The 25,380-nt window shown below is 49.2% G+C and overlaps 1 protein-coding gene and 1 pseudogene across 1 annotated transcript; one reads left to right on the top strand and one right to left on the bottom strand.

The window, feature by feature from the left end:
- Positions 1-14,741: 14,741 nt before the first annotated feature.
- Positions 14,742-17,663, bottom strand: LOC117861290 (probable inorganic phosphate transporter 1-8; annotated as a pseudogene).
- Positions 17,664-19,178: 1,515 nt separating this feature from the next.
- LOC117861514 (aluminum-activated malate transporter 1) lies at positions 19,179-21,596 on the top strand. Its single transcript, XM_034745085.2, has 7 exons — positions 19,179-19,572; positions 19,717-19,857; positions 19,951-20,223; positions 20,473-20,585; positions 20,671-20,820; positions 20,905-21,262; positions 21,341-21,596. Exons 1-7 carry the CDS (start codon positions 19,272-19,274, stop codon positions 21,358-21,360), a joined length of 1,356 nt encoding a protein of 451 aa, XP_034600976.1. The 5' UTR covers positions 19,179-19,271; the 3' UTR covers positions 21,361-21,596.
- The last annotated feature ends 3,784 nt before the right edge of the window (positions 21,597-25,380 follow it).

The raw sequence follows: 25,380 nt of genomic DNA, 5'->3' as shown, positions 1-25,380 counted from the left end.
GCCTAGCGCATGGATGGAACCATTAAGGGCCCAATGAGATTCTCACTCAACTTTTCAGTCCACCACGCTCATGTATAGAAACATAAGTTTTTAAGGCGTCGCTCAGGAACATATAAAGCCCAGGATGGAAAGATAGATCAAAGCCTAAAGAACTAGGAGCATGTAAGCCCACTCAGGCATAGATAACCTAGGAGGATGAGTACGTAAGTCCACTGGGGAATCCACCTTTACTCGCGATTGGTAACCCCTTAGTATCGGTTGTGCAACCGGAATTGGTAATTCGGTACTAGGGGTTCTTGAACCAATGCTAAAGGGTATTAAAAAAATAAAAAAAAAGAATCCCTCCCCCACCGCCCCCGCCACCCCGCCGCCCTCCTCCGTCCAACCCCGCCGATGCTCCCACCTCCGCTCTCCGCCCTCTGAGCCGAGAAGGAAAAGATACCGGATTTCGTCATCAGTAGAATCGGCGCCAAGGAGAAAAGAAGTCGAAGAAGTACAGTTGGGAATCGGTCAAATGGTGCTATAATGCGGAATCGGCCGGCAGCTTTTACTTCGCTTCAGGGTGAATGCGCCGAATTCCCAATCGGCAATCCTTTGCCAATAAGAAATCGGCCGATCAAGAAGACGGACTAGTTGGGCCTGTATGGGCTTGAGAAGATGGAAGGATAAGGTAGAGGTCAGCCCACGAAGCGTGGGGTAACTAGTTTAGTACGGGTTGTGCTTGTAGATATTTGTTTTCTGTTTGAATTAGAGATAGAGTTCTAGTCGGTTAAGAAGTTATCTGTACGGGGCTATAAATAGCTACCTTTGTAAATCTGTAAAGAACAATCAATCAATACAACAAGTTACTTTCTTCTTCGTACTTACTTTCGAGCAGGCGACTTCGCCATCACTTTTTTCTTCTCACGAGTTCGTGCGGGTTGGCAGGGCTGCATCATCTTGATCTCCGGCCGATTCTGTAAGTTCCGCTTATCGAGTAATATCTAAGCTTTAACTTCCGACGCATCGCTGTTGCTTCGTTTAGATTTATTCATCAGTTATCGATATCAACTAGATTCATAGGTTTTTACCTGTTTTCCTAGTTTTTATCACCAGTTATCCCGCTAGGAATCGGTAGTATCGGCTTTTATTATTTTCTGTCGTTAAATCTATTTATTGCCGATTAGATCCTTTCCTAGTGCTGTTTTCATAAGCTTTGTACCGATTACTTTAGTATTTTTCTGTTTACAAGGCTACAGGGATCGCGCTGTATTATAGTCGATTTCATTATCATAGTAAATCGGCCGATTCGCCGATAAACTCTCTCGACGGAAATTTAGCCGATCGTGGTTTCTGAATTTGACACGTGTTCTTCCTTGCCAATCAACAGGTCAGATTGGCTGGCACGCCGCGCGAACTGCACCAGGGCATTCACCCGAACAGGAGTTAAGCAGATTCTCCCGGGTCGTGTGTCGGTCGCTGGGATTCTGTTGACCGATTTCTAGCGCCAACACACTTTTGGCACGCCCGGTGGGACGAATACAACCGCTATCATGTCAAAAGCTTCTGAAGTCTCCGAAGAAAACGTCATCGAAGTGACGGAAGCAGATCTAAAGGACGACCAAAAGGAAGATCTGAATAATTATTTGGAGCAAGTTCGGAAAACTTGCTTGAAATCCTTCAGTCGTTCCAGGAGCGGGGAGACGGTTAAAAAGACTCCTTTCCCTACCCCCCGTTAGATCACAATTTCTGAAGATTCGGATAAAATGTCCGATATGATTCAACAATCTCTTCATCACGCCTTCATCAATCAATCCCTGGTACTTTCAAACATGGTGCACAATGCTGTTGTCAACTCCTTTGCCGGAGCTATACCTCAAGGGTACAGGGGACCAACGTATTTTCAGCCGATTCCACCAAATCAGGCTTATCAGGCTTCACAGCCGATCCAATCTTCTGTCGGAGGATCCGGTGCTTCTGCGTCATCAACTCCTTTGGGATATGGTTCTATCCAACTGTCCTCTGCACCGTTCCCTCCAGTCAGCCCTTCACCCTGGGGGGCACCTTTAAACACGGCCGGTTTGAATCAATTGGTCAGTCAAGGAAATCCTCCGTTCCAGACGCCCTCCCAAACGGCCACTCGGCCGATCATACCACCATACCAGCCTATCGCTCCGGAGGTCAACAAGACGTCAGAGCTCATGCTATATGATGAAACAAGTGGTTCATACAAGCAGCCGCCCTTTACTACACCACCGGCTTATACTCAGATACCACCTTTTCATCAACCTCCTTTTATTCAGCCTCCGATTTATCAGCACGTACCGATACCGCCGCCAACTGTTCCCCAGCAACAACCAGATTGGTCGGCGCAAATTGCGGAGGTAATGCAAGAGCAATTCGGCTTGAAGCCGAAAATGCAGACTTATACCTATAGAACACCATACCCATCTACATATGACTTGTTGCCGTTCCCCCATCGGTACAAAGTTCCTGATTTTACCAAATTTTCGGGGATGGATGACACTTCTACCGTAGAACATGTGAATAGATTCATCATCCAATGCGGGGAGGCAGCTACGCAAGACGCCCTGCGGGTACGGTTGTTCTCGTCATCCTTGTCTGGATCGGCCTTTCAATGGTTCACGACTCTGCCACCAAACTCAATTAACACGTGGGCCGATCTAGAAAGACAATTCCACAAGTACTTCTATGCTGGGGTCCATGAAATGAAGCTATCTGATTTGACTAGCCTCCGGCAAAGAAGTGATGAGCCGATACCCTCGTATATACAGAGGTTTTGGGAAATCAGAAACAAATGCTACTCCTTGGCTCTAACCGATGCACAGTTGGCCGATATAGCTTTCCAAGGCCTGCTGCCACACATTAAAGAGAAATATGCTTCACAAGAGTTCGAGAGCTTGAGCCAGATTGTCCACCGATTGTCCGGGCTGGAAGTACGCCCATTCGATCCAAGGAGGAATTTCCAAAAGAAAGTGGCATTCCTGGAAGAATTAGAGGGCGAGGACGATGCCGAGATAGGACTTGCAGAGTGGATTAAGGGAAAGAAGCCAATATCATGCCCATTCGGCAAGAAAGAGCCGGAAGCATTTGGTTTCGATACAACTAAAGCTGACAAAATCTTCGATCTTCTACTCCAGGAAGGGCAGATTAAACTCTCGCCTTACCATACAATACCCTCTGCCGAACAATTGAAGAAGATGAAGTATTGCAAGTGGCACAATGCCACATCACATGATACCAACGAGTGCAAAATCTTCAGGCAACAAATACAGTCGGCCATTGAGCAGGGCAGACTCAAATTTGAAGTGCCGGCAAAACCGGCCAAACCAATGAAAATCGACCAGCACCCTTTTCCTACCAACATGGCTGACACGGGAAAGAATTCTCTCCAAACAAAAGTGCTGACGTCCGAGTCGGCCAAAAAGAGTGGCGCTGTCGATCCTAGAAATCAAGTCGCGTCTGAAGACATCAAGGGAAAGCGACGAATAGAGGACGATGATGGTGAGTCAGAAGGACCACGCATTACTTCCCAGTTCCTGCTCCAAAAGTACCAGCGCCAACATGAACGCTCGAGGTCCCGAGAGGAAGCGATGCGTCGGCACGAGGAGCACTGGAGATGCCCATTCTTCGTACATTGTTGGGAAAATAACCTCAGGCTACCATCGGCTGATACTTGCCCGGAGTGCAACGGTCCCTATCGAGGCAATCGGCTGTTCACCAGGTCTCACTCCAGAGACAGAAGGCCAGAACCGATCAGCAGGAATTGGCGCAACCCAGATGAGCAGCGCCCTCCCATGCGTGATCGGCTGGGGGGCAGAAGTGACCAATATGATCGGTCAGAAGGAAGAAGCCATAATAGGCAGGGGGCAGGGCCGATCGTCATGATCAATCAAATAGCAAAGCCAGCGTTCACAGCCGGCTCGAAGACATGGCCGATGCTCGGGTAACGGACGAGAACCCGTTAGGACGCGAGCCAGAATGGGAACGCGCCGGGAAAGAAGGGAGGCCAATAAACCCCAGATGGTGCCCCGATGGTTTAACCAAATCACAAAAACGGAGAATCCAACGCCTCCGCCAATGGGAACAGCAAGAAGAAGAGAGCGCGATGGACAAGAAGGAAGGGAGGCCTCGGGTGTGGCGCCCCAAAAGAAACGACAAGGGAAACAATGAGTCGGCGGGTGATGAATCGGCAGCCGAGATCGGTATGGTTTTCATATTGCCGATGGAGTTCATGACCCCTGCCGATCAACAGGACGTGTCGGCGATAGAGGAACAACAGCACGGTTGGCTTTAGAACCAATGATGGCCACGTTCGAAAAGCCCGAAGACGACGAGCGACAACATATGAAGGCGTTGTTCCTTAAAGGGCATGTTGACGGTCGCCCCCTCACTAGATTGATGGTCGACGGGGGAGCTGCCGTCAATATCATGCCGTATGCCGTACTCCAAAAGTTGGGAAAGAGCGACGACGACCTAACCAGGACGGACATGATGCTCAAAGACTTCGAAGGCAAGGTGTCAAACGCTCGCGGCGCCCTCTGCGTCGACCTCACCATCGGCAGTAAGACCCTTCCTACCACGTTTTTCGTTATTAATGGCAAAGGGTCCTATAATATGCTTCTTGGCCGAGACTGGATACACGCAAACTGCTGCATCCCGTCAACTATGCATCAATGCCTTGTACAATGGGTCGGCGATAACATCGAGGTGGTCAAAGCCGACTCCGCGTACAGCATCGCAGCAGCCGACGCACAGCAATGGAGCTGCGAAACCGTCAGATGCATATCAGGTAGGGTGTGGGAAACCGATTTCCTGAAGGTCACCGATTTTGGCCTACAGCCGATCCGAGCAGTCGGCTCCGAAGACGCGGAATAAATGGATCAGTTCGCCCGAGAAGATGGGAAGCTGGGGCACGGATTCACGTCGGCCGATTCATTAGAGATGATAGACTTAGGTGACGGAACCAAACCAAGGCCGACTTTTATTAGTGCAAATTTAGATCCAGAGTATAAGTGTAAATTGACAAATTTATTAAGAGAATTCAAGGATTGTTTTGCTTGGGAGTATCATGAGATGCCCGGTTTAGATCGATCTATTGTTGAACATCGGCTACCCATAAAGCCAGGGTATCGGCCGTACCAACAACCCGCACGGCGATGCAATCCTAAAATTTTACCAGAAATAAAAGCTGAAATAACTCGGCTAATTGAGGCAAAATTTATTCGGCAATGTCGTTATGCCGAGTGGATTTCTAATATCGTGCCAGTATACAAGAAAAACGGGAAGCTGCGCGTTTGCGTTGATTTCAGGAATCTTAATCAGGCCACACCGATGGATGGTTACCCCATGCCTACGGCCGATGTACTGATCGATGCTGCTGCTGGACACAAAGTTATTAGCTTCATGGATGGAAACGCCGGATACAATCAAATACTTATGGCCGAAGAGGACATACCCAAAACCGCTTTCAGGTGCCCGGGGCATCTTGGTTTATTCGAGTGGGTGGTGATGACTTTCGGCTTGAAGAATGCTGGCGCTACATATCAGAGGGCCATGAACTACATTTTTCATACACTCATTGGCCTCCTGGTGGAGATCTACATTGATGATGTTGTGGTCAAGTCCAAAAGCCACGAAGAACATCTGGCCGATTTACGAAGGGTGCTAGAGTGTACCAAAAAGCATGGTCTTAAGATGAATCCCAACAAATGTGCTTTCGGCGTCTCCGCCGGACAATTCTTAGGATTCATGGTACACGAACGAGGTATAGAAGTCAATCGGAAGACCATAGCGGCCATCAACAAAGTCGTTGCTCCACAGAACAAAACTGAGCTACAGTCTCTAATCGGCAAGGTAAACTTCATCAGAAGGTTTATATCTAATCTATCGGGACGACTCCAGGCATTCACGCCACTTCTGAAGTTGAAGCCCGACCAGGAATTTGTATGGGGAGAAGAACAGCGCAAGGCGTTAGAGGACATCAAACGATACTTGGTCTCGCTGCCGGTCTTGGTTCCCCCTCAAACTGGTAAGCCGTTTAAACTGTATTTATCAGCCGATGAAAAAGCTATCGGCTCGACTCTAGTCCAAGAGTTTGAAGGCAAAGAGCGGGTCATTTATTACGTCAGTAGGAGACTCCTGGACGCCGAAACAAGATATCCTCCGGTGGAGCGTTTATGTTTGTGTCTTTACTTCTCGTGCACCAAACTCAGGCACTATCTACTGTCGGCAGAATGTATAGTCGTATGCAAAGATGATGTGGTGAGATACATGCTGTCACTGCCGATATTGAAAGGACGAATCGGTAAATGGATCTTAGCTTTATCAGAATTTGACCTACGGTATGAATCGGCAAAAGCCGTCAAGGGTCAAGTTATGGCCGATTTCGTCGCCCAGCACTGTGGACCGGAGATCGCCCTCGTGGAACTAGCACCTTGGCAATTGTTTTTTGACGGGTCATCATGTGGGGTCGGATCAGGAATCGGCATCATCCTCATATCGCCTCGGGGGGCAAGCTATGATTTTTCTCTGCCAATAGAAACCGCCGCCACTAACAATCAAGCGGAGTACAGAGCTGTATTGAAAGGCTTACAATTATTGAGAGAAGTCAAGGCCGATTCTGTTGAGATCTTCGGGGATTCTATGCTGATTGTGGATCAACTAACCGGAAGGGCTGAGTGCAAAGATGATATATTAAGAATCTATCACGAAGATTGCGTACAGCTTTTAAAAGAGTTCAAATCGGCAGTAATCGAGCATGTTCCAAGAGACCGCAACGAGGAAGCAAACAAACTCGCCCAGCACGCATCTGGGTATCGGCCGATTCTGGGCACCATGGCCTTAGAACTTGCAGCCGACGATTGGCGTAAAGAAATCGCCGATTACCTGAAGGATCCGTCTAAAAAGGTGGAGCGACGAGTACGCTTTCACGCCACCAAGTACGTGCTGCTCGAAGATGATCTGTTCTACCGGACGATCGATGGTGTCCTCCTTAAGTGCCTTGGGACAGAAGAAGCCAAGACTCTAATGGGAGAAATCCATGAAGGGGTATGCGGAGCTCACCAATCGGCACACAAGATGAAGTGGATGATTAGAAACAACGGGTACTATTGGCCTACGATCCTCGAAGACTGTTTCAAATATTATAAGGGTTGTCAGGAGTGTCAAAAGTTTGGAGATGTCCAACATGCACCCGCGTCGGCTATGAATCCCATCATCAAGCCATGGCCGTTCAGGGGGTGAGGAATAGACCTCATCGGCCAAATTTATCCACCATCGAGCAAGGGGCACAAATTTATCCTGGTGGCTACTGATTACTTCACCAAATGGGTGGAGGCAATCCCATTGAGGACTGTGACTTCGGCTATCATGGCCGACTTCGTAAGGGACCACATCATTTACCGATTCGGTATCCCTCAACCTATAACAACCGATCAAGGAACAATGTTCACGTCGGGGGAATTTGAGGAATTTACGACCGATATGGGCATCAAATTATTGAATTCTTCTCCGTATTACGCTCAAGCCAATGGTCAAGCGGAATCCTCCAATAAAGGAATAATCAAGTTGATCAAAAGGAAGATTGAAGAATATCCGAAGAAATGGCACCTATGTTTGACTGAGGCCCTGTGGGCATACAGAATGGCCTGTCATGGAGCTACCAAGTTATCCCCCTATCAGCTGGTATACGGCCACGATGCAGTACTGCCATGGGAATCAAGGACAGGATCAAGACGCATTTCACTTCAGGACCAGTTGTCAGCCGATGATTACTCATCTCTGATGAAAGGAGAACTTGACGACTTGGCTGGCCAACGACTAAGGGCTCTGATAAGTATCGAAGAGAATAAAAAGAGAGTAGCCAGGTGGTACGATAAGAAGGTCAAAGTCAAACAGTTCTCTCCCGGAGACTTGGTATGGAAGTTGGTACTACCGATCGGGTCGAAAGATCCTAAATTCGGCAAATGGTCTCCTACCTGGGAAGGGCCGTATAAAATCGGCAGATGCGCTCCAGGAAATGCCTATATTTTGGAAACCATAGAAGGAGAAGAATTTACTAGAGCCCTAAATGGAAGATACTTAAAGAGATACTACCCTAGTATATGGGTCGGTACGTGAGAAATTGACCGTGACACAATCACACATAGCCGATACAGATCGGTTTAAATACATTGTCGACCGGGACGGCCGATTACATTCATTCGGTACGGGCGACGGGTCACATGGCCGACAAAACGTTTAGTCGCCCTTAGAACAAAAAATACAACAACTAATTATTCTTTTTCTTACGCTCCCTCTCAGCCCGACCTAACTCTATCATGAGTCGGAGGTATTCTTCTTCTATGGCCTTCATTGAAATCTCCGCTTCGACTTGACGGGGGGAATCCACGGGAGGGTGCGAAGTCCCTGCTCCCGCGTCTTCAAGAACGACTTGCCGAGGGAGTGGATGACTCCTGTCGATGGGAGGTCGCCGGCTGCCGTTCCTCTCCACGAAGTCCAGGATCGTTCGGGCCGCCGTGGCGATGTCGTCTTCAAGATCGCCACAATGATGGCTCCTGACGGGTGGAGATTGACGGTTACTTTCACTCACCACGGAATCCAAGACTACGCGAGCCTCCGTAGTAATGTGGTCCTGGAGCTCCTCTCGGTGAGCCACGATCAGCACCTTGTCCTCCGACGTTAATGGATCTTCGGAATGAATGCACTCAATGGCGCGCACGAGCTCGGGGCTAAGACGTTGAGGCTGAAACAAAGAAGGAATGAGGGGGGACATTCTCTTCCTTAAGGTCTAAAAAGAAGGGAAGGTAGAGGTCAAAGACTTCACCTGGTTAACAGAGGAAGAAGAAGACGACGAGGCCATGGCAAAGAAATTGCGCCGATGAGAAGGGGCAGAGAAGTTAAACCGAGAGCCAAGATTGGTGCTACCGGGAGTAAGCGCCGAGGTCGGTATTTATAGAAGAATGCATGGAAATCTGGTAAAGCCACGTCCCATCGGTAATAAGAAGGCAATAAATAGAAAGGGCGTCGCGAGGGGCGGCCAAAGAAGATAGTAAATGATTCGTACAAAACGGTCAGTGTTTTACAGATTACCCAGAAGGGTATCGATAGCCGTGATGGCCCGACGCCGGATCTGATCGGCAGAGTCAAGAACCCGTTGGTCTTCTTCCGCCGATCCAGGGACCTCCGATGCGCTGCGATGGAGTCTCAGTGCCTCATGAGCAAAGCGTTGCCTCTCCCGTGTCAAATCGGCAATAACAGAGGGTAGCTCTTGGAGTTTGTTCTCTTCGGCACTGATTGCCTTGGTCACTTGCTCCATTTCCTTGGCAAGTTCCGCCCTCCGACGCTTGAGGCAATCTATCTCACCTATGATCGCCGGGCGGGAATCTTCTAGAACATGGATACGCCGATGCGCCTCTTGAGCCTGACGCTTGAAAGCGTCTTCCTCTTCGCGAGCCTTGGTCAGCTTGGCGCGATCGGCCATGTGACGAAGGGCTCTGAAGACTGGGATTCTCATAGACTCGATGAAGGCCGCCGGCGCCAGGGCCTCCTCCGCCTCTTCTGGCACTCGTCCGCTGACGTCATTGAAAAGCTGCCGAATCGGTGAAGCGTCTTCTACTAGTCGGCCGATGTCCCCTTGAAGGAGGGATCGGATGCTGGAAAGTTTGGCTCGGACGTCATCAGGAACGGAACTAAAGGCGACTTGGCGAGAAGCAACCTCCTCGTCGTCAGAGAGGGCGACCGCAAAAGAAAAGAGGCTGTTGTCGGGGGTGTCCTGTTCCTGGAGATAATAAAGAAAAGAAATAAACCAGCTGTAAGTAAGAACAAATCGGCTAAGATAGAAGCCGAAACAGAAACTTACCATTTTGAAGCGAATCTCCTCATGTTGCACTTGTGAAGCCGTCATGCCTTGCTCGGGGGCCTGCGCCACGGGTTCATCGGACGAAGAAGACTCCACGATAATCGGCGCAGTGCTTGGACCAGCCCCCTGAAAAGAAATCGGCGGTCGAAGAGCGATTGATGTGCCAATGGCCTATGTCAGAGGTTTGAATAAATACATTACGTAAATACCCAAAGGAAATCGGTACAAAAAGTTCTATACCTCAACGCAAGGAAGTGGGGGCGCGTCAATAGCTGGAGGGGCTGCTACCGATTGTGGTATTTCCGTAGGGATGCTCTGTGCGGTTTAAGGTTAAAGAAAAGTTAATATCAAAATAATAACCGGAGGCGGTGCAACTCAGGTTTACCTGTATGGCCTCCAACAACAACGATGCGGCGGCCGCCCCAGCTTGCGTCATGGTTTGAGTATCGGCACCTTGAATGACCTGGGAAGGTGGTGCGGTCGAAATTTCTGCCGATACGCGCACAGGAGGATCCGCTGATCCCGTACGAGCCCGGACTTGACGACTGGTCTTCTTAGTGGTCCTTTTATGAACTTGTTTCGATCGGCCCACAATCACGTCGACAGACGGAGCGTCATAGCCGATAAGGGGATAAATAGTGTATGGATAACTCTCTATTAGTCGTCCGCTGCGGCTGTGTGTTGGAGGGGTCCGATTCTCGGCCTAAAATAATAAAATCATTAGTACTCGATTATGTTAAGAGGAATAAAAAGGGATAAAAATCGGCTATGAGAAGTACCTCGGCGTTTGGGTCAATGTTAGTCGGGTCCAGAAGATTGCAGTATGCTGATGTTGAATTGCAGAATAGAAACTGCTTCCATTCGGCCCACCAAAGTTTGAACGGCTGGACGGCAAATGGATATAATAGCCAGTCATTCAGATTAATCGTGCTGGAGTCCGGAATTCGGTCTCGCAGCCGACAGTAATCCAGGCCAGTTGTAAGCACATCTCTGAACTTGATTCGGCCAGCAAAATACACCCGTATCGGCAATTGACCCATGCCGAATTGTCGTGCGGCAGTAGACGGGTTGTAGAATTCGTATGTAGGGGCATCTTTCCCCGAAAAGAAGTTAGCCGGTAAGAGTCCTGGTTTGATCAGTTCTTCATAAAGATCTTCATCAAACCGGCCAGAAGTTGAATCGAAGCAGGAGGGGAGCTCGAAGACTGGAATGTCTCGCTGGTATGGAAACCAGATGGTTGCATCCTCATTAAATCCATTATAAAAGCACCGAAAGTACTCGGCCACCTTTGTAGCGGAGTACGCGCAACCTGGAAAAGCTGACGCTGCTTCGCCATAAGACATGCATCGGCGACGCTCGGTAGGGTCCTCCGCCGATTCGATGTGGGGGAACATCATATGGTCCACTGGCTGCCAGGTGATTCTGTTCATGTAAAGGTTCAACCATAGATTGACAAACCACCAAGGCCCACCTGGGTTGCCGATTGGTTCTCCCTTGGAAAGTTTTGTGCCGATTTGATGGAGCATATGGTACACGGCGCCCAGAAGATGTTTCCCGAGAGGAATATGGTTTCCTCTAGACAGTGCTTCAGCTAAGGATTGGGTGTTGGTTGTCGGGCCGGCGGCTCTTCCACAGAAAAGGTGTTTTTCTAGCCACATCGTCAGGAAAGCGGTGTGTTCCCTGTTCTCAACAGTACTGGTCTTCTTGTTGCTACTGATAAAGCCCTTCCAGCCGCCGATTCCCCTTGTGTCCAGCCGATGCGACGTTGCGGTCAAAAGGTGGAAAGGTGTGTCAGGGGAAGATATGTCCAGGCCGGTCAAGAGGACCACATCGGCCAGAGTGGGGGTCATAGGACCGTGTCCAAATAAGAACGCATTAAGTGCGTCAGACCAAAAATAGGAAGCCGCCATCACTAACGGCTCGTTTTTCTCCATTTGAGACAGGGAGAGGTTGATACATTGGCCGATTTTGAGTTCGTCCCACGAGACGCTCCTTGACGCGGCCACCCGTTGGTACCATTCTCTCCAACCTGGGGTTTCATTTGGCCAAGATCTGAAAGTGCTGGCCCATTGATCTAAGTTCATATCGGATCGTTTGAAAGGTATCCGGTCAGTTTCCAAGTTTATGAGGTCTGCCGGATCTGGGTCTCCCATGGGACCAAGGCAAACAAGGCCAGGACTACCCGTGAGATGAATAGTAATTCAATGTCTAACCGCCTAAAAAAGGAAAAGGGGCATAAGAATATAAGGAGTAGATCTAAGATAAATACGTTGCCGATAGGGGAAAGATTCGGTATTTACCTCCGGTATAAAATTCTGAGTAATCGGTGTGATCGCCGATGCAGATGTGGATGACGGGGCCGTGATGGGGACCGCCATTGGGATTTCTGATGAAGCTCTTTCATCTGCGGATGAAGTGACGGCCGTCGCTACCACCACCGGAGGCACCAGCTCTGGTTCATTGTGTGCGGGTGAGCTGCCGGAAGGAGTCGCCATCGGAGGAAAGGGGGAGGAAGTGCAGGAACTGGAACTAGAAAACTTCGATGGCAAGGGAGAGTTAAGGAAGAAGGATGCGCGCGCGTTGGAAAAAGAGACGTGAGCTTGAAGATGAGCTGCGGTGAAACGCTATTTATAGGATGCCTGAAGAGAGGGTAAAGACGGAATTTTCACCGCGCCGGCGCTTCGAGTTTTTCGGGGTAGTGGCTGTCGTGGGCGCCCATTTCAAAAAATCGCAATGATCAGCCGGGAGACCGCGAAACGGAAGGATATTTTCACTGCGGCCGTTTCGGAGGGGAGGTTATAAAGAATTTCGAAGTAAAAGACTGTGTTTTACTCCGAAACTGGGGGGCATGTGTTGACGCCGGATTTCGTCATCAGTAGAATCGGCGCCAAGGAGAAAAGAAGTCGAAGAAGTACAGTTGGGAATCGGTCAAATGGTGCTATAATGCGGAATCGGCCGGCAGCTTTTACTTCGCTTCAGGGTGAATGCGCCGAATTCCCAATCGGCAATCCTTTGCCAATAAGAAATCGGCCGATCAAGAAGACGGACTAGTTGGGCCTGTATGGGCTTGAGAAGATGGAAGGATAAGGTAGAGGTCAGCCCACGAAGCGTGGGGTAACTAGTTTAGTACGGGTTGTGCTTGTAGATATTTGTTTTCTGTTTGAATTAGAGATAGAGTTCTAGTCGGTTAAGAAGTTATCTGTACGGGGCTATAAATAGCTACCTTTGTAAATCTGTAAAGAACAATCAATCAATACAACAAGTTACTTTCTTCTTCGTACTTACTTTCGAGCAGGCGACTTCGCCATCACTTTTTTCTTCTCACGAGTTCGTGCGGGTTGGCAGGGCTGCATCATCTTGATCTCCGGCCGATTCTGTAAGTTCCGCTTATCGAGTAATATCTAAGCTTTAACTTCCGACGCATCGCTGTTGCTTCGTTTAGATTTATTCATCAGTTATCGATATCAACTAGATTCATAGGTTTTTACCTGTTTTCCTAGTTTTTATCACCAGTTATCCCGCTAGGAATCGGTAGTATCGGCTTTTATTATTTTCTGTCGTTAAATCTATTTATTGCCGATTAGATCCTTTCCTAGTGCTGTTTTCATAAGCTTTGTACCGATTACTTTAGTATTTTTCTGTTTACAAGGCTACAGGGATCGCGCTGTATTATAGCCGATTTCATTATCACAGTAAATCGGCCGATTCGCCGATAAACTCTCTCGATCGGAAATTTAGCCGATCGTGGTTTCTGAATTTGACACGTGTTCTTCCTTGCCAATCAACAGGTCAGATTGGCTGGCACGCCGCGCGAACTGCACCAGGGCATTCACCCGAACAGGAGTTAAGCAGATTCTCCCGGGTCGTGTGTCGGTCGCTGGGATTCTGTTGACCGATTTCTAGCGCCAACAGATACTTTGACATAAGAGAACCTATGGAAAAAAAGGAAATTATAAAAGTTGGGAAAGATGGGAAGTCTAGATGGTCAAAAGGAACCCAAAGCATCAGAACCATTATCAGAGGAAACGAAATACAAATCACTAATATCAGTTCTATCTGAGATGAGTGCAAATGAGTTAATTTGTGGTCTTTGCGACTACATCAAATCAATTACTTGTGCAAAGACCTTGGAGTAAGCAACTTAAATTTAATTACTGCAGAAAGTGTTTTTATCAATGGTAAAATACGAAAGTATATCATTTTCTTAATGATTGATTGACAGAAAAGTATGGGTATGAAACTCCAAGTCATATCCCATTAGCTTGACTATGAAGAAACTGCAAGAAATTTTAAAGGAAGATCTGCCATGGACCATGATTGTTTTAATTTGGTCATTGGCAAATTCATGTTAGATGACATCCAAATGGTGAAAAAAATCAAAGCATTATCTAGACATACAATTTTGGGTATGTTCTTCTCATAATATATATATCCTAGATGATTATTGATTTTGGACGACACCTCAACTTCCGTGAGAAGTTAGATGTGCAAAAATTAGCAAAATCTTTTCATAGCTGGCCAGGTATTAACTATACTGTTTCAAGTTGCAAATTTGTAAGATCACTTCCTATGTCAAGCCTTTTTCCAGATTCTTATGCTCCTGTAAGCACCATTGTTCTTGCTGTTCTAACAACTAACAGATGTATTTGCACATGTGAAACAAACAATTGTGCCAAATTTGTTGTGCAGAAAACACAAAGTGCAATAGATACCTGATACCTCTGATTTTGACATTTGCTTCTGTTCTTTTGCTCTCTTTTATATTTTATATAGAGATAAAAATAACAGATGCACATGTGAAACAGCATCTCTGACTTCCTACATGGGAAAACGAAAACAAGTGAACCGGCCTACACGTATCACCAGTCACCACGTCATACTACACCATCTGGGTCTCGGACGGCCGCTCCGCACGGCCGCCGACGGCCTCCTCCTCGCCGTCGTCGGCCTCGCCGGACATCTCCTCGAGCGACTTCCCCTCGGACTCCGGCACGAGGAACGTCAGTAGGAAGCCGAGCATGTTGACCCCTTCGAGCACGAAGAGCGAGCTGCGGACGCCGATGCCCGCGGGGTACCCGTGGTCCGCCTTGCTCTTGTCCTGGTTCTGCGCCGCGTACAGGAACCCGAACGCCCCGATGATGGCGCCGGCCTTCCCCGCGGCGGCGGAGATGCCGTGGCACGTCGACCGCAGCCGCGCCGGGAAGATCTCGGCGGGCACGATAAAGGTCGTGCTGTTGGGCCGGCCCGAAGTTGGCGAAGAAGAAGGTGAAGGCGTACATGACGACGAAGCCGATGTGGTTGCCCGGCGTCGTCCAGTGGTGGTACGGCACGGCGAGGCCGAGCATGAAGACGGTCATCATGAAGAACCCCAGCAGCTGGACGGCGAAGCGTCCGACGACGTCGATGAGGGCGACGGTGAACCAGTATCCCGGGACGGTGCCGCAGAGCGCGATGAGCGTCTGGGCGCGGGAGATTCGGAACACCTCCTCGAGTGCGCTCATGGTGCGGGCCTTGGGGATCCAGTTGATGCTGGTGAAGATGTCCTTCTGGAACAGGTTCTGACTGTAGAAGGCGATGTCGAGCAGGAACTACGTGCTGGCGGTGCCGAGGAGGTGCAGCCCGTGGCGGCGCGCGAACTCCATGGAGAAGAGGCCGAAGCTGTTGCCCGTGGAGGTGACCATCGTGTCGAGCTTCTCCTGCTCGTCGACGATCTCCGTCTGGAGAACCTTGGACATGTCGGCGGCGGCCTGCTTAGCGTTCTTGGCGACGAGCGCGGTGTAGCGCGCCGTCTCGGGCATCTTCATCCGCCAGTAGTAGGTGAGCAGGGCCGGCGCGGCGCCGAGCATGAGGATGATGCGCCACACGAAGTCGGCCTGCGGCACGGTGGAGGCGGCGGCGTTGGCCTGGTACGCCGGGGCAGGGTACCCGGCGCGGAACGACGCGGAGATGATGAGCGTGACGATGCCGCCGGCGAGGATGCCGAACCCCTGCATGGCGAAGACGGCCGCGATGAAGGCGCCGCGGGTGCGCAGTGGGTGCGCTTGTTGGTGTACTCGGACATGATGGTCGCCGAGAGCGGGTAGTCGCCGCCGATTCCGAAGCCGAGCCAGAACCGGAAGAAGCAGAGCGTGGCCATGACCCCCGTGGGGGTGTGGCCGAACGAGAGCCCGGACGCGATGGAGCAGAGCACCATGGGCATGAGCGTCATCCCGCTCTTGTGGCCGAGCTTGTCGCCGAGCCAGCCGAAGAAGAGCTGGCCCGCCAGTGTGCCGCAGAAGGCGACGTCGGGCGGCAGCGAGCCCGGGTCGGGCTTGGTGGTGTCGGTGTAGTAGATGCGGCCGAGCAGCTTGGTGACGAGGGAGATGCAGAAGAGGTCGTAGGCGTCGGTGAAGAAGCCCATGCCGGCGACGATGATGGCCGTGAAGTGGTACCGCTGCGTCTTGGCCGCGTCCAGCGCGCTCAGCACCTGCACGCAGCGGCATATTTAGGATTTTACCATAGGATATATATCGAAAAAAAAATTATGCAATTCGATAAAATCATTTACAATTTAGTAAAACCATATTCTAATTCGATAAACCACATGCACTAAATGCACTAAATAACATGATAAGTTTTAAATTTAAAGATTAAGGTATAAACACATATAAATAGTTCAAATGAAATACAAATAGTTCGAAATATAGCATAAAAGAAATTTACAATATTACTTCGGGATAGTGTTTGAAGCAGCAGCTGCAGTTGTCTTCTTTGCTACGTGTTTCTGGAAAAGAAATGCAATATTTTCACCTCTCTTCATAATCCAACTGTTCTGAAAAAATAATATCTATGTAATGTAAGTACGACAACTAATTAAACAATATAGCAAAATAAACATGTAATGATAGAATCATGTTTTAAACTTTTGGATAGAAAACTTACAAATCACAGCCTCACAAAATATGAATTTAAGAATGTTGATGGATTGAACCTCACGAACTTAAATAAAAAAATACTCATATATAAATAAATAAATAATATTTAAGAGTATAAGTTTTTTCAAATAAGAAAAATAAGATAGATTAATCTTAAACCTTAAACCTTCTTGTGTACGTTCAGAAGATCTCCTCGTGGAAGACGAAATCGGCTGTGGTCTTGTCCGAGAAGTCCTGCGACAGGCGGCGGAGCTCCGCGCGTGAGCTTCTAGTCGCCGACTCCCACGCGCCGGCCGGTTGGCCTGGTGCGGCGGCGTAGGAGAGTAGGAGACGAGGAGTCGTGGCGGCTCGGGGTATACCCGGCGTATAGCTGGGCCCTGTTCAACTTCGAGCAGTTCGAAGGGTTCACGTTATGGCCCATCAGGCCACAAGTTTCCTTCGTCGCCGTGCTCTGGTCCTATTCGGCTATTCCTGCTCTACCTACGCCGCGGCTCCGCCGCCTTTCACCGCTGTGGATCCGCCCCTGCCTGCAGGTTGTCGCCCCCACGCGACATGGCGCCCGCCGAGAACTAGCCGCCGCCGCCGCGCACTGGCAAGAGGGCCGCCGGATCGATCCGGCTCTGCTGTGTTTGGGAGGTGTGCCGTGCGCTGCCGTGGTGGTGTGGGGGGAATGGCGCTGCGGCCGCGCGGTATATATGAAGGCAGCTGCTGGTCAGCCCGGTGGAGACAGCTCAGCAGCTGGGGAATCTCAGCCGAATATTACGGCAATTACCAACCTCTCTCCCCTCCGCGTGGCTGCGGGTTGCGGCTGGCGCACGATCGGCGGGTGAGAGCAGAGGCTCAGCGGATGGCAGTGGCGTTTCAGCATTCAGCAAGGACGAACTCGACCTCCTCTCCTCGTCTTGTTATGTCAGAAAACGATTCTCCTGATCTAGTCTCCTGAAATTACGAGGGCTCGATTTCTTTCCAATGAATGAACCTATGCAGACTACCAGGCAATCACCCGTGCTCGTCAGTCGACGTTTCAAGCCAAAACTGAGATTTTTTTTATTTTTTATCTTTAATTATGCGTAAGGAGCTCACTAAGGTCGAGACGGCAGAACGTACTGGTCACCGTGAAAGGACACAGGAGGCCAGAAAGACGGAAAAAAATTCCGCGCAGGAGGGCTGCAAACCACCCTTCGTGCAGCCCTTGCTTAGATGTGCGCCGCGTGGACTCCCACGGGATACAATGAGAATTAGCATGCATTATCAGCTCGGCTCTCCCAAACATAAAATATGTGCTTGGAAGTTTCTCTAGTCTCCTACGGCTCGACTCTTTGAGTCGGCTTAGCACCGTCCTGCTCTCCTTCTAAGTCGTGACGCTGCTGGATACGTAGTCCGTTGCGGCCTCCGGTAGGCTAGCGCGAGTTCAAGGCCGCGATCGGGAAGAAGGACCTCTCCGGTGCACTCCACTTCCTGTAGTCCGTGGACATTCACGGTGGCGGTTCCTGATACCTCTGTGGTGCAGATCCGGTATCCGGTGCTCGTGTCCCAGTGTCCAGACTAGGAGTTGCTCGACACCGACGGACATGTGGCTCGTCTGCTGGGGCTACCACTTCCTCGTTGACCGGTGGTTCCTAGCCTAACTTTAGCAAACGCAAAAGGCATCGATGGGTTGGGAGCTGGGATGCAAGAGCGAATTGCAATCAAAATTGGAACAATGGAACTTGTTGTTTCTTAGTTGTATTTGACATGGGTGTGTAGCATCTAACAAGTGGTGATTTTTATTCATATGCTAATTTATTTGATTAATGTAGTTATTTGTACGCATCTAGGATGATCTGCTTCCTTCAACTCACAGCAAGAACCTCATCAGAATTCATCATATCGTCAGGATGAGACTACAGGTCCCTGCTGTGGCACATTGGACAAGCAAAGCGGCAAGCTCACCACCTTTGAGATCCTGCATAATTCCACAAGTCTAGAATCAGGTAGACACCATTCTTGAATTCTCGAAACGAACCTTCATGAAACATAAAGGTGTTACTTAATGATCTGAACTTCGTTTACAGGAGTCAACGTTCTACTGTATTATAGTGTTGTCACTTCCTCCTTTGGATTGCCTGACTGTACAGGTGTTCTACCCGTGCTACGCAATGCCGGCGCCTTAATTCGGTCTGGTCAAAGTTAAGTTCAGCACGTTCACTGGAGGCACCAAATCTTGTTCCAGAAAGGCGGGCGGGTCACTTGTCGTTTTGACTTTTCATGCGCCAAAAAAAGAAAGCCATCGCGTCAAAACGCAATCCTGCGCGTTAAAAATGAGCAGCTGCAACTCTTCCTGCAGCTTTTCCTGGGGAAAGACTCTTCCTATAAAAAAGGAAAAGGAAGCCCCGTTAAACACACAGCCCCTCAGCTGGCGAGTCCCCCCACACACACACACACATTCACATTCACACAAAAATAGCTAGTCTCGTGCACGCACGGCCCTAGCTAGCTACCTCGATCGGCAGGCCATGCCTGCCATGAAGGTTGACCAGGCGATGACGCCCAGCGGCTACCTCGAGTTTCTGGTGAGGTGCTCGGAGGGGGTCCTCTCGGTGCTGGGCAAGGTCTGGGGAGCCCTCGCCGGGCTCGGCAAGAAGCTGGCCAAGATGGCGACGGACGATCCCCGGCAGGTGGTGCACTCGTTCAAGGTCGGGCTGGCGCTCACGCTGGTGTCCGTGCTCTACTACGTCCGCCCCATCTTCAACAAATGGGGGCTCTCCACCCTCTGGGCCGTGCTCACCGTCGCCGTCGTCATGGAGTACACCGTCGGTAAGCCCGGCCGTACGCTCCCGTGCATCGCAGTTAGTTGCAGAGATCGATGACGTACGAGACGCGTGCAACGTGACGCGTGGCGCCATGCACCCGTATAGTTTAAATAATGGCTTTTTAACGGGTGCGTGTGTGTGTTGGCAGGTGAGACGCTGGTCAAAGGCCTGAACAGGGCGGCGGGGACGCTGATCGCCGGGTTCATCGCCGTCGGGGCTCACAAGGTGGCCAACCTGGGAGGCAGAAAAGGGGAGCCCATCATACTCGCAACCTTCGTCTTCCTAATAGGTACGCGTGCAGGATGATTCCTTGTCTAGGCACGCAGGCTAGCTTCTTATCAGTCCGTGCTTTAATTTAATTAATTCGTTCTCTCTCTCGCAGCGACGGCGGCGACGTTCACTCGGTTCATCCCGGCGGTGAAGGCGCGCTACGACCACGGTGTGACCATCTTCATCCTGACCTTCAGCCTGGTGGCGGTGTCGAGCTACCGGGTGCAGGAGCTCCTCCGCCTCGCGTACCAGCGCTCCTCCACCACCTTCGTCGGCGTCGCCACCTGCTTCTTCACCACCATGTTCGTCTGCCCGATCTGGGCCGGTGAGGAACTCCACAACCTCACTGCCGACAACCTCGACAAGCTCGCCGAGTTCCCTGAGGGTACGTACCACCATCCGTCCCACTCGATCCTTGGAATATGTACAACGAATCGACGGCCCCGTAGGGATCCGCCCCGGAGGGACGACGCATGGCTCCGTTGCGACGCTCAATCGCAGCGTGAGCGTCGCTGTCGTGAGCGTCAGATGCTGAACGGAACCACGCTTAGGGACTTTACCGACCATCCTCACCTAATCTTTTTTCCGGATTCCCATGTCAAAGATAAACTAAATCATGTATTTGTGTGTGCAGGACTGAAGTCGGAATGCTTCGGGGAGAACGCTCCCGGCGAGGATTTGGAAAGCAAACCGTTCCTCCGAGTGTACGATAGCGTCCTCGACTGCAAGGCCACCGAGGACTCTTTGGTAAGCAGCAATAAAGCTCGATCCTGTATCCAGAAACTGGGACGATATGTTATAATGCATGGCTTATATTCTTCCAAAACCGCAGGCAATTTTTGCCAAGTGGGAGCCAGGTCATGGCAACTTCTACTTCCGGTACCCATGGGACCAATACCAGAACATCGGCGCCGATGCTCGCCAGTGCGCTTCATCAATGCAGGCTCTTGCTTCCCACATCGTCACACTCACAAAAGCTAAGGTAATTGCAGATCCAGCCATTTCACCATAGATCAAAATTAAAGGATTACAAAACCATGTTGCATCATCCTTTTCCTGCTCACAGTATCCTGAAACGAATTTGGAGCTATGCCCGAAGGTTCGAACAGCATGCGGTGAGATGTGCTTGCACTCGGCCAAGGCGCTCCGGGCGCTCTCAGCGGCGATTCGGGCGACGACTGTGCCATCCCCAGCCATGACTACTCACATGACTGATGCAGCGATCAGAGCGGCGGAAGGCCTCAAGGCCGAATTGTCGCATGTTCCTGTCATTGCATCTCTCCTCTCAGAAGTGGTTTCTCAGATAAAGAAGATCACAGAATCCGTTGGTAACCTAGCGCAAGTTGCCGGCTTCAAAAGCCCTGATGGGAATGATCGGAAGGATGTGGTTATCAATGTAGATAGTGGAGAGGCAGCGGCAAGACGTAAATCTCTTATACACTACCACGTGCTAACATCCTAATAGTAATATATTCTAATCTTCATTTATTTTATACCTGCAGATGCCTACCATCAACAGTAATTATAGCAAGATCAAAGACAAACAAATCGACAACATTTGTACAGATGCGGCGAGATTCATCCTACGCGAGATTTGTTATGAGAATGGAGCATTCTTTGATAAAGATGGCGTGTTGATGGCGGATGAGTGCACAAATCTTCATAGATGGACGTAGTAGTTTTAATATTAATGTGGCAAAGAATAGCTCTATTCCAAATGTTGGAATTTTTAATAATATGAAGTAGATATTATGTACGATGCAGTTTTTAATAATGTGAACTATTTATTATTCAAGTTGTTGCTATGTGGTTAGAGATACATATTTCAATTGACGGTTAAAACTGGCGGGAAATAAAAATTATAAATAACTCACAGGAAATAACATATTGAATGGGAAAATACATATTCCTAGTGGGAGGTATAAGCACCCGCCAGCCCATAATCAATATGCGCTGGCGGGTGATGTAATTAACCACCCGTCAGCACAGAAAGCATCCGTGCTAGCGGTGGCTAACCTCGCGAATTAGACTCCATCTGTGCAATTAGTTTTATAATTAGCATATATTTAATACTAACCATCTATCAAGGCCTTTAGAACACTTGAATGAGTGAAATCTCTAAGAAATGGTCTTCAATCCGGCAACACCTCCCTTATGGCGCCATGGATAGGGTGAAGCTCAAGCTGTGGTGAATGGCTCGGGCAGGAGGAAGAAGGAGGTGGATATATAGGAGAAAATTTAGTACCAGTTGGGGGCATCAACTAGTACTAAAGGGTCCACACTAGTACCAGTTGGTGCTCCCACCCAGTACTAAAGGGGGTGGCACATTAGTACCGGGGTTCAACCGGTACTAATGTGCCCTACATTAGTACCGGTTGGTGCCCTAACCGGTACTGAAGGGCTTCACAGGCAACCCCTCAAAATGCAACTGGTATTGAGCCTAAGAACAAATGCTCAATTTTCCAGTAGTGCCTCCTAAGAGATTTTGCTATGAATAATTTAATTGGTTAAGATATTTTTTTATGAAGTGAGTTTTGAAACTTTAGCCGGTGGGAATTTTATAAGGGATTTTGAAATGTTGCTCCTAGCTAGCCAGCTAAACTTTAACTGGTGGGATCTAAACAGAGCCTAAGTAAGCTACATAGTTGAATTGGTTGCCTTAAATAACAAAAGATTTAACGTTACATCGCCGCCATTTGGAAAGTAGGTTGATAGCTTCATTATGTGGGGAGATCCTTCCATTAATTCATTGTCTTCATCTACCAATGACCAACTCCATCAGCACAACATCGACAGTGTGATGAAGTCTACGTGTAACTGAGGTGTACACGCTTGCGCGTTTATCTTTTCTGCAATAAAGATTCAAGAAATGACAAGGACGAACTTCTTCACATATATTTGTGTTATATGTACAAAGGTGAAGTATGACTCTGCATGACATAGACACAAATTAACTTTATTGAAATAAAGGTGAAAAAAATCTGAAAGAAAGGCAACCGTAAAGAAAGACCGGTCAATCACGCTGATTTATTTTAGCCAAGAGTAAAGAAACAGATAGTTACTTGGCCGGCTTAATTATAATAACCAAAATAAAATACAGAATCAGAAGAGCAGCTGCAGAGCACGCACCAGTACTTCCCGTAGGTCGGCGGCGGCGGCGAAGTCGACGGTCACACCATGCGCCGGAATAGGACCATCATGCCGCCGCCGGTGGCACCCCTCCATGTGGGCTACTGCTTATACCTGCAACCTACCTATACTGAAGTATCTAATGCCGAATCGCATCTATAGACTTATGAGATGACCAGTTGACTTGACTTGCCACGTTGACGGACGAGGAGACGACGCGTCATGGCGGTTGGATCCTAGCTGCTGCTTCGCTTGCGTAGTATTAATTTTTTAGAGCAGCTTGCATCTTTTTGACCCTAGCTTGATCTTGACTGAGAGCAGACCTAAGCATTTTAAGGGTCTTTCTGGTTGGTCGTGCTTTGGCTTCCAAAAAAGTCAAAACTAAGCAAAGGGTCTTTCTCGTTTGGCCGGCCACCTCCGCGTCGTTGAAAATCATGGCTTGTTTAGTTGCCCAACTTTGGAGAACCAAAAATACTATAGCGTAACTGTAGCGTTTCGTTTGTATTTGTAAATTATTGTCCAAATATTTACTAATTAGGCTCAAAAGATTCGTCACGCAAAGTATAACAAAACTGTGCAATTAGTTTTTGATTTCATCTATATTCAGTACTCCATGCATGTACCGCAAGTTTGATGTGACGAGGAATCTTCTTTTTGCATAGTGTTAAAGTTGGAATTTGGGAGTGAAATAAACATGGCCTCAATCATCGACCGATCGATTGATCAATCGACCATGCATGCCGCTGCGGCTTGACCTGGGCCATGTTTACTTCCCTCCAAACTTCCAACTTTGACACTATGCAAAAAGAAGATTCCCCATCACATCAAACTTGCGGTACATGCATGGAGTACTAAATGTAGACGAAATCAAAAACTAATTGCACAGTTTTGTTGTACTTTGCGAGATGAATCTTTTGAGCCTAATTAGTCAATATTTGGACAATAATTCACAAATACAAACGAAACGCTACAGTTGCGCATTTATGGCAAAATGCCAATTTTGCCTATCCCAAATTGGGAAGTAAACAAGACCCTGATGCATGAGGGCGGCAGAGGCAGCACGTGAGGTGACACGACGCCCTGCGTTTACGCGCGACCGGCCACTAATAATCCTTTCGGATCATGCGCGCGGCGCGGAGACGTCGCGGTCTCGGCTTTTCGGCGGGAGAGGGCGGGGTGGGTGGTGGCTCGGCAGGCAGGCGAGAGGGGCTTGCGTTGCGCTGCTTTCTTCTTTTTCTCGGCGCTGTGACCGTGACCGACGAGTTGCGCTGACCGGCTCGTCGGAATGCGCTCATGGGATTGGGGAAAAGGATCGATCCCCCGTATGTGCGTATATACGAGACGATGGAGGTGTTTTTAGCTTCCGCGTATTTTTATGGAAAGAATGGGTGAGCTGTTTGAGGTAAGTTGTTTTTTATTTTTTTCTCCCTAAATAAGATTTTGAAGCAATCTTAAGCAAGCTCTTGGAGTTGCTCTAACCCTAACCTTATCATCTACCTTGGAGTTGTTTTATGGGAGCAAGCCGGCCGGCGAACGGGTAGAACCGCTCGAGGGCACGCGAGAACGATGACTCGAGGGCGTTGACGAGGACGTGGCCGGAGACCGGAGGCTTGGGCAAGAGGATGCCCTTCTGGATGTAGTCGATGCTGATCAGGCGTAGGTCCCACGGCGTCAAGTGGATCACCTCGACCTCCTCCTTAGCCGGATGGCAGCTGTTGCCGTTCAGCATCGGCGGCCGCGTGAACGGGCGCACCGTGCGCCGGGACACGACGCGGACGCCACCGTGCTTGACGAGCATCATCTGCGTGTTTGTATCCTAGCTGCTGCCTTGCTTGCTTGCATGCGCGCATCACGCCACCAAGAGGTGTTTGATACAAGATGCTAAATTTTAGTGGTGTCACATCGGATATTCGGATACTAATTAGAGGACTAAATATGAGCTAATTATAAAACTAATTGCAGAACCCAGTGCTAATTCGCGAGACGAATCTATTAAGCCTAATTAATCCATCATTAGCAAATGATTACTGTAGCACCACATTGTCAAATCATGAACTAATTAGGCTTAATAGATTCATCTCGCGAATTAAACTCCATCTGTGCAATTAGTTTTATAGTTCCTATGTTTAAATAATTCTAATTAGCATCCAACATCCGATATTACTGTTAAACTTTAGCAGGGGTATTTCAAAGGGGGCTTTAGTTATTCTACAGCAGTGACGCACGCAGACTCACCCTATCATCAGATTATTAAGATATTTACAGCACGACCGGTCAAATATTCCGCGGCCGGACACCTGACGCCTGACGGCGGCAGAGGCAGCACGTGAGGTGACACGACGCCCCCTGTGTTTACGCGCGACCGGCCAAATAATCCTTTCGGATCATGCGCGGCCGTATCAGCCCGGCGGCA

The sequence above is a fragment of the Setaria viridis genome, chromosome 6 (genome assembly GCF_005286985.2).
Source record: "Setaria viridis chromosome 6, Setaria_viridis_v4.0, whole genome shotgun sequence".
Lineage (NCBI taxonomy): Eukaryota > Viridiplantae > Streptophyta > Magnoliopsida > Poales > Poaceae > Setaria > Setaria viridis.
Note: the sequence above shows the minus strand (reverse complement) of the source record. Positions and strands in the feature narration are given on the sequence as shown.

Coding starts and splice junctions, on each gene's coding strand:
- LOC117861514 (XM_034745085.2), top strand. CDS start 19,272: ATGCCTGCCATGAAGGTTGACCAGGCGATGACGCCCAGCGGCTACCTC. Junction 20,821..20,904: donor TCACACTCACAAAAGCTAAG/GTAATTGCAGAT, acceptor TCCTGCTCACAG/TATCCTGAAACGAATTTGGA. Junction 21,263..21,340: donor TGGAGAGGCAGCGGCAAGAC/GTAAATCTCTTA, acceptor TTATACCTGCAG/ATGCCTACCATCAACAGTAA.